The 10,354-nt window shown below is 33.9% G+C and overlaps 1 protein-coding gene across 1 annotated transcript in view; it reads left to right on the forward strand.

Moving 5' to 3' along the window:
• The window catches only part of LOC131068504 (rho GTPase-activating protein 5), a 94,042-nt gene extending 85,771 nt beyond the window's left edge, over window positions 1–8,271 (forward strand). Inside the window, exons 4-5 of the mRNA XM_058003693.2 lie at window positions 6,981–7,211; window positions 7,330–8,271. Coding sequence (XP_057859676.2) covers window positions 6,981–7,211; window positions 7,330–8,022 — 924 coding nt within the window. The 3' untranslated portion in view covers window positions 8,023–8,271. The remainder of the gene's footprint in view (window positions 1–6,980; window positions 7,212–7,329) is intronic.
• Window positions 8,272–10,354: the final 2,083 nt, after the last annotated feature.

Here is a 10,354-nt window from a genome sequence, read left to right on the forward strand (position 1 = left end):
GAAACAATCTCCCAAACATCGTTCTTCATAATGGATTGATACTCTTCAGACATGGCATCCTTCCATGCTTGATGTTGAAGTGCATCTGATACATTGCTTGGTTCAACTTTAGAGAGGTCATTCATAAGGGCAACATAGCTAGTAAATTTATTAGGCCTTTTGCTTTCTCTGAAGGTTCCTAAGGGAGCAGCAAACTTCTGAGCTTCTTTTATAGTTTTGGTGGCCCATAGTGGTCTTTTCTTGAGGTTTTCTCTAGGTGGACCTAAAGTTTCACTCAAAGTTTCCTCAGGATTCTCCCTCTGAAGCTCAGGAGTAGGATCTCTTTCTAAGCCGGGGTTAGGAATATGGATTTCAGGATCTAGAGAGCTTTGGGCTCTTTTGAAGGCTAAGTTTTCCTCAAAGATCACATCCCTACTTAGTTCAATGTTCTCTTAGCCGGGTATATATATTCTGTAGGCTTTGGAGGTTTCACTGTATCCTACAAAGATTCCTCTCTTTCCAGAGGGTTCTAATTTTAATCTTTTCTCCTTAGGTACATGAATATATACTGGACATCCAAAGATCCTAAGGTGGCTTATATCTGGTTTTGATTTTGTAAAGACTTCTTCAGGGGTCTTGTCTTCAAGGTGAGAGTGAGGACATCTGTTTTGATTGTATACTGCAGTGCTGGTTGCTTCTGCCCAAAGATTGATATTTAGATTCTGATCAAGAATCATAGCTTTGGCAGCTTCAACAATTGTCCTATTTTTCTTTTCTGCTATCCCATTTTGTTGGGGGTTGTAAGGTATTGTTAACTCCCGCTTAATCCCTGCATTTTTACAAAACTCTTTAAATAATTCTGATGTGTATTCCCCCCCATTATCAGTTCTAAGTGTTTTAATTTTGTTTCTTGAGTAGTTTTCTGTTAATGATTTGAATTCTTTAAACCTATTAAGGATCTCTTCTGATTCTTTGCATTTCAGAAAGTAGATCCAGGTTTTCCTAGAGTAGTCATCGACAAATATCACATAATACAAAAATTCTCCCAATGAATTTACAGACATAGGTCCACATACATCAGAATGGATTAACTCTAAGACTTTACTTGTTTTCCTAGTACTACTCTGGAAAGCACCCTTAGTATTTTTGCCTAGGGCACATCCTGTGCATGCCCCTGAATGATATTGCTTTAGCTTAGGTAGACCTGTGACAAGGTCTCCCATTGATGATAAAGCTCGAAAATTTAGGTGGCCTAGTCTTCTATGCCAGATTTCATTGGCATCTGTAGTTTCATGAATTAGGACTGAATTGGGCTCTGTAAATAGTTCATATAGGTAGCCTTGTCTTTGACCAATTGTACTAGCTTTCTTGATAGATGAGTTCTTTGGCCAAGCCAACACTTTGTTGTCCATGAATGTCACTCTCTATCCATTGCCCTCCAGTGCTGATATTGAGACAAGATTCCTCTTAATGCCTGGAACATATAGCACTCCTTCAAGTTGTAATGATACACTTGACTTCAGTTTGGTGGTGCAGTTTCCAACTCCTTTGACAGGGTGTGTGGAGTCATCTCCGATGGTTACCTCTTCATCATTTTCCTCTTTCATAACGTCTAGTACTTCTCTAAATCCTGTGATGTGTCTGGATGAGCCACTGTCGATTACCCAGGAATTCACTTTGTTATCTTTTAGTATCATTTGAATTCTAAATTTCCATGCGGAGAAATCGTCACCTTCTGCAAGTCTGTCTTCAAATCTGATAGTGCTGGCCATTGATAGAATTGTGATGTTGAATATATACTTGATTCGAATTTTACGTAAAATTGAACAACCTCAGGTTCGATTTAACTTGGCTCTGATACCATGTAAAAGATGTTCAATTTACATTTAATATGCAAGTTATATTTCTATTTTCTGATATGTATTATTACGTTCTTATTGTATATGTCTAACTATCTTCTTGCTTGTGGCAGATGAGAGGAGCATTTAATATTTTCTATGTCCTATCTCAAGAATGCCACTTACTATAAGTATATGACAAAGGAGGCACGATCAAGCAATGCCTTGATCGGTCATGACCGATGAAGACATTACTTGATCGTACCTTTTTGTTTATACTAACAAAGGCATGTTACGGTAAATGCAAATCGGTGATCACAACCGAAGTTTATCGGTGATCACAACCGAAGTTTATCGGTGTATTTAACCCAACGCTAATGACCGATAGTATATCGGTGGCTGTCAATGCTAACAACCGATAGTTATTGGTGTGTTATCCTTGACAACCGATAACTATTGGTGTAGACTAACACACCGATAACTATCGGTGACTAATTCATTGCCACCCGATATATATTATGGTATACTTTATATGCGACCCGATATAATATAACATGCAACCTGATATAATATATATTCAATTCGGTATATATTAATCGGTGTGATCATTATTTATGTTTAGTTGCTATTCATCTAAATACATAATTCATTAGATAGATGAATATGTGATTATCCATAGATTGCTCATATGCAAATATAGAATCACTATCAAGGATGAATAATTGCTTGATGATTTTATCATAGTTAACGATATGATCATTACCCGAGGACGTGTCCCCGACTTGAAAAGCCTCGTCCCCGTCCCGGGGACGTTTCAGGGACTTGGGGATGGCCAGGGGACGTTTCCCCCCGTCCCCAAATTGGCCTGTTTTTTGAGGGGACGTCCCCGAAATGGGGGGACGCCTGCCCTAGTTCTGGGGGACGTCCGTACGTCCCGGGGACGGCTGGGACGTCCCCAATCCGTCCCGGGGACGCCCAGACGTCCCCCATATTTAAGGCCTTTAAAAACTATAAAAAATATTAAAAAATTGGAATTTTCAATTTTAAAATTTTTTTTTCTAATATTGGCCTTTTATTTATTCAAATTGTTATTAAAAATAAAAAAAATTAAAAGAAAACAATAAACATTAATTAAAAATAAATTTTAAATTTATTAATTTAATTGATTAATTGAAATTCATAATTAATAATTATTAATTTTATAATATATATCAAACGTTTAAAATTTTGATTAATTCATATTATAAATATAAATATTAAATATTAATTCATATTATAAATATAAAATTAAAATATAAAAACGTAAGTTTTTAACTTACGTCTTTGTTTAAAAATTAATATATGATATAAATATTAAATAACGATATGAATACGATATAAATAAAATAAAAAACAAAAAACTAAAAAGTAAAACTAAAAACTTAAAATTTAATTGTATAATTTATATCATATACGATATAATTTTATATGATATATATGATAAATGATTTTATCTATATGATATATATGATTTTATCTATATGATATATATCGCAGCACATACAGCACATATATGATACGCAAATATCAAAATATTAAATAACGATATGAATATCGTGAAAACTTAACAAAGTTTTCAACGGCAAACAAATAAAAAGTTAAAAACGCTGTGTTTGTGTAGCTGACAGAAATAGGACAGGGGTTTCTGGTTTTGGCGCTTGGGTGGAGACTTTTGGGGGCATTTGCAGGGTTTTGACAGCCACAAAGCAGATTGAAATACTTTAAAGTTTAATATCTATTATGATATGCATATTGACAATGTGAATGAACTGAAATTCTTTTTTATGAATGCATAATTCTATATTGATATTGTCTATTGAGTATTAACAATGTTGTATGTTTAGAATTTACATTCTAAAATGTTTTCAACTTTTCATAGTATCATACACATGCTATATCCATGTTTTCGTATGAATATATAATGTATATATGCATGCTTTATCCATGTTTTCATATGAACATTTAGAATTTTGAAATTTTCCTATATATTTTAAATTTTTCCTATATTTTATATAGCCGTCCCCTTTGCCGTCCCCAAATTTGGCAAAAAAAATTGCCGTCCTGGAAACGTGTCCCGCCGTCCCCGTCTCTGAAACTCGGGGTAACTTTGGATATGATAAATGATTGAATGAGAGACTTCATTTATCTCTCATTCAATCATTTATCTTACCAAAGCTATTTTGTATTAACAATTATATGACGAAGGAAGCAATCGCAAAGTTCAATTTAATAGGTTTTGAATCAAATAGCTTTGGATAGAGTAATAGAAAATGCTTTTGAAATAGAATCTTACATATCAAAAGACCATAAATGATATTGAAATTTTGTCATTGTTAACTATTCTACTAGATTTGTAAAACAGTAAAGGGAGTGTTAAATAATTTTCCATTAGATAATAAAGACCTACTAGTACAAAAGAAGAGACCAACTATTTGAGCCACAATTTTTAGCTATTAATATTCAGGTAAAATTTCCTTGATTTTGCATATAAGTGGATGATAGAGTTAAAAACATTGATAGACTTTGAGTTGAGAATTTGAGAGATTATCGGTTCAAGTTTTAATGAAAAATCAAAGCATGAGGAACATTCCCTTTCGATGGGACAGTTGTTGCTAAAATCTATTTTGATCATTAAAGAGAAAATATGATGCCTGCTTTGGGATGGATTAAGATAAGCCCACGAGACTAGGGCATGACTTCTCTCAAGGCATGTATTAGTTTGCTTGATACCTATTTAACATGCATGGAATACTACACTATATATGTCTAAACCATTCACGTACTGCTATTGTACTTATTGCAGGCCTTTTGAACCTCAATGTATATGACGAGCCTAAATGGAATGTATTTTCCTAACAAGTGCAAGGCATGCATTTAAGCAGTGATTTTCACCAATTAACAAAGCATTAAACCTGTATAATATATAGGAAATTTAAGTATAATAAAAACAATCCTTCATTTTGAATATTGCTACAGATCATTTTTTTTTCAGCACGGCAAGGTGATTTTTATCTTTCTAATAGGAGCCATGCTGCTTCTGCTTCCATAATGTATATATATATATTTCTGCTTCACACTAGACTATACTTGATGGCCCATGTCAAATTGAAGCTCAAAATTATCACACTTCGTTAGCATCTGAAAAAGAAGTTTGTCTCAATCTAACCTTGATAATCTAAAGTTAAACACCACCTTGGTATTATTATTGACAATTAAATTGTTAAAATTCTTTTGAGTAGCTAGGATCACAAGAATTCCAAGAAAACAAACCTCTTTAGGTTGATATCAATCCAATAAGAGTTTCTTTTCAGTTTAGTTTGGCTTACTATGTGTGCTTTTGACAAAGTACTCTTATAAGGTTCAGACATGCCAAAAAAACTCAGATAGAAGCCTTACTTAGTATATATATTGTCTACTATTTCCTACTAAATTGTGTCTTTGGATTTATATACATGGAATGCATTACTATGACAGTAGTGTGGAATATTGAGAAAAAAATTGCATATTTTAACCATTTCATGTTAATGCCCTCAACATCAAATGTAGAAGCATACCAAAGACCATGTCTCTATTTCAATATCCTTAACATCTATTAGAAATATACGTCCATTTAAGGTCACCTACATGCGATTTGCCTCAGTGACCTGATGAAATCTGGCAAATCTTGATGGCGAACCACATCATGACAGCTAGCACTCAATTTTGTGCTAAAATTCAATGAAATATTTGATTAAATAATGATTTTGTGCGGTTAGGGTTTAGCAACAGGTTGGTGGACAGAAAATGTGTTTTCCAGGCAATATTTTCATGATTTAAACCCTTAAAAACTGTTGAACATCGTTGAAAACTGCTGCTGATTAAAATTGTGATTTTTCGGGGATCAAATTGTTTTGTTTGGGGATTTTTAAAAACTCACGAAAATTGGGATTTCTTGAGGATTGATGCTTCTATGTTGCACACTATGAAGCTAGTTAGCATATTTATCAGTTCTAGTACCTCCAGTGATTATATCCAATTACTATTATCTTTGCAAAACTCTCCTGCATTGTTTTTAAAGCTCATGGAAAATCCTCTCATAGGGTAATCTTAATTTTATCTAAAATATTATTTGGTTAATTTGTTTGTAATCTGTTCTTCATAGAGAGTCTGACAGCTCCACACTTGAAGGCTCCAAGTTTGTCAATAAAGGCTAGCGATGCCATTTTCATTTCCCTTGAGGGTCATAACACTTTTACACAAGAAATTATATATATCTGCCCATGTAGTTGTAAATGGCTGTCCAATCCATATTCCATAAATTGATGGTTAGTCATTGGACATAACCTTTTCATCTTTACATAAGCCAAATCATGGCCAATTTATATCCTCAGCCATGTCATTGAATGCAAGCAAGTTGTTGATTTTATCATGACATATACTGCAATGCAAACATCATGAGAACTATGTCCAGTGAAGGCAATAACATAACTAATAAAGAACAATGTAGGTGGGGGTAATTTATAAATCTAGAAATTCATTTCTTACAGTGGAATCAATATTGCACTCTAGATCATATCACGTTACATATAGACAATAACAAGGACTAGAATTTCAGACTTCTCAAGCCATAGCTGAGGAAAAACAAAAACGATTAGCATTCACAATGTATTTGGATCAGATTTGATTTAAGAGTTGTTCTTGGGAGAAATGGAATAACTATGTTCCTGAATTCCTTGTTCCAGGTTTGCACATGTAACTATATAGATGCACTGTAGTTTGATATATTTAAAAAAATAATAATTGGCAATATGTCATTGGCAAAAATATTGCTACCATCAAATGAGAACAAATCACATGTTAGGGACCCAAAATGCTGAAATCATTATACCAGCATCTAATTTAAGAAAAATAATCTCTACAACCAATGAAATGCTTTAACAAAGTATAAGATTTGTAAAGTACACTATGGAAGAATTACGTATTCCAAGGTGTTAATTGTGGCAATCCTTAAACTATATGTTTATGTTGCTTTTATTTATAATGAATATAACAGCATTTTTTAATGAAATTTTGTTGCAACATGTTTGCATTACTGGCCTGTGTTTTGGGATTTGTAAGGTTTTAATTAGTTCACCATAAATGCAGGCATGGTTTAGGGAGCTTCCTAGGGGAGTGTTGGACTCTCTTACCCATGAGCAAGTGATGCAATGCAACACTGAGGAGGAATGCCTTGAACTTGTGAATCTTCTACCTCCAACTCAAGCAGCTCTATTAGACTGGGCTATCAATCTAATGGCAGATGTTGTGGAAGAAGAGCAGTACAACAAAATGAATTCACGGAACATTGCAATGGTCTTTGCACCCAACATGACACAGGTAAATACCTTTAGATTATCATGTTAATAATCTCATTGATGGGATTGTGGCATCCTTAAGCTCTAAGAATATGAAATGGTTATCATAAACATGCTCACTATAATCTGTCTGCCTACAGATGGCTGACCCCTTAACAGCTCTGATGTATGCTGTACAAGTAATGAATTTCCTGAAGACATTAATTCAACGAACCTTGAAAGAACGACAAGAGGCTGCACTTGATCCTATAGCAGCTTCTTCTTGTAGAGATCCGCATGATGACAATGGCCATGGTAATGTATCCAATGGGTCAATCAGAAACCGTGAGGAAAGTGATGGCATGGATGAAGATGAACATGCACGGGGCAGTGTTGAATCATATAGCACTGGTAATCGATCAGTTGATGATATCGAGGAGAGTTTTTTGACCTTTGATGAGAAGGACAGCATTGATGAAGGTGGACTTCCCCCTGACAGCAGGGTAGATAACTTAAGTTCAAGTGACAGTCCTGGGAATGAAATGAAGAAGAGTGGAGGAACAAAATTAGAGGGAGTTGATGTAGAGGATGTTTTTGGTGTTAAAAAGGGTGCACAGATGTTATATTCTGAAAATAATCATTGGAAAGCAAGCACAAGTGAATGTGACTCTCTTGGTATTCATGAAGTTATCTACAATTCATTTCAAAGGAACAATGTAGAGATTAACAAAGGAGTGAGAAAAGAGTACCCTCAGTGTATGATTCAGATGCTCCAGCCAACAGAGAAACCAAAAGGAATAAGTGTCATAAACCATATTAATCAGCAGGTTGAGCGAGCAGAAGCTTGGCGATGAGTTGAGACTTCAATTTCTGTTGTTATTGATAAATTTTATGTTATGTTTGCTGATTTTTCTAGTTTCTGTTGTGGTGGAATCTTGGCATTTGAAGATTTTAAACAGTTTGCACTAATGTGTTCTTATGTGCCATTGCTTTTGAATAACTACCACTCTTTACGAGTGCACAGCCAAGAATCCCCATTAGTTTTCTTAAGAATCATGTAAGATTTTGTATATTATTTTTATTACACCACAGTTTGGCTTTAATTACAACACATAATGTTTGCCATCTTCTAGCTATATTTTACAGATTTTTTCTTCTCATGTTCAATTAAGTCTTCTTCCCATTGAAACAAATTTAGAGGGGACTATAACATAATGCTTTGAGTAGTCTGTTGTTGGTTTTTAATACAAAATTAAGTCAAGTTGTTTCGCTGGAATGCCATTCTGGTCTGTAATTTGTATATTTTGTGTATTTTTGAAAAATAAAAGTCAAGCTTAATAGATAAGTATCATTGGACTACCAGTTGAAGTATTCATAATTTGGGCTCTTTCAATCATGTTCATCAATATTAAAGATAATGTGTTATTATGTCTTAGGTTTGAACTTTGAACTTTGATGTATGTCCTAAAGTAATATAAGGTAATGTGGGAGAGTGGGACCATGTAATCTAACACTGCTTTAGGGCATAAAAATAAAGACAAGGTGAGGGGGAATAAATTGGTTCTAAAGATTAAGACTTTCAGATGATTTGGATTCCATTTTTTCAACATATTTAATCAGCCTGAAGAACTAATTAGTTTGGTTCGTTTAACATCAAATAGCATTGGAGAACCGGTTTCGGTAATTATAATAATGTATTAATGTCTTAGGTATTATGTCATGTCCCAAAGTAATGTTAGTTTACATCGGAGAAATGGGCCATGTAACCTGATATTGCTTTAGGACACAACGTCAAATATTAGGCTGTGGTGGAATGGATTGGTATTAAAGATTAAAACTTTTTGAGGGTTTGGATTACTTTTATCTGACATATTTAACTAACTAATGAATTTTATTTGACGATAGTTTGCAACTTTGTAATGGTCTCCATTTTTCACAAAATGTTTGATAGCTTTATAGTACCGCTTGATTCTTGTATCCATTTTTGTAGTGAAGATTGGCTTTCTGGTCTGTGCTTGGATTAAGGTCTGTATGGGAGATAACCATGATAATACCAAAAATATCTGAACCGCCAACTTGTTATTCTTAAGGGTTATCGGAAATGTAAAGTTTTGACAATCATGTAACACTGCTGCTTGCCTGTTTCCCTCAAGAAATATAGAAGAAAGGTGATGAACTATAAAAATACAACAATTATCATCGAATAACCACAGGAGCATATGCAAACTTGTCTCCTAGTTAAAAAATGTGTCTTATAGAATGTAAATTTCATGCATGCCGCATTTAAAATATTCATTCATCTAAGTTTCCTGTTATATGGCGCAGGATGAAACTTGGTTTTCCAAGACAACTGTCTCACCCTTAGATATATAGATGGTCTAGTACAATGTTTTTGATACTGTATAAGTCTCAACTCTAAAAATTGCACCTGAACACCCTAGCTTGCAATTTTTCATTATGAATGCATTTGTTACCTCGTCAATAATGTTGTGTCCTAAAACAAATTATAGTTATTAGTAGATGTTTCAAATCAATTGATTTGGCCGTTGTTTGAACTGCATTTATATTGTTTATTTGCATGAGTGCTCAAAGCAATCCTTCTAAGATTTAAGAAGTTGAACTCTTGTCCGTTCATTGCAAGGGAACAAGGTTCTAGTTAGAAAGTTGTATGTATGAAGTCACTTGGTTGTATGTACGAACTTGACACTTGATTTTATGCATAAATTTAATACCTTTACACAGAAGTCCCAATTGCCAACAGAACTAATCCATTAAGGTTAATTCACAGGCTTCGATTTTCTTAGGAACTACTTGAATGTTTTTGGTTGAAAAAAGTAGTTCAATGAATATTTTAATACTCGGTGTGGGCTTGAGTTTAGTAGCGAATTTGGCTTTTGAAACTTTTTCTCCTTATGGGTTGATTGGCGTGTCTTTTTTAATCGCCCTTATGTTATTTATTTATTATAAATAATAGTTAACTTATAGGTTCTAATTGTGATCTTCCATTGCAGTCAGTTTTTACTTAGGGTAATTTATGCAATTGAAATGTTGTGAGACTTTTTTGAATTTGATAGAATTCCAATTTTTAGAGGGCAAAATCTGTCATATTGATGAGCAAATGTTATGATGTCTAAAGTTTGTTTTAGACCAAAGAACTTTGATTAAGGGGACCGTGGCTACGAATGC

Source organism: Cryptomeria japonica, chromosome 11 (genome assembly GCF_030272615.1).
Source record: "Cryptomeria japonica chromosome 11, Sugi_1.0, whole genome shotgun sequence".
NCBI classification, from domain to species: Eukaryota; Viridiplantae; Streptophyta; class Pinopsida; order Cupressales; family Cupressaceae; genus Cryptomeria; species Cryptomeria japonica.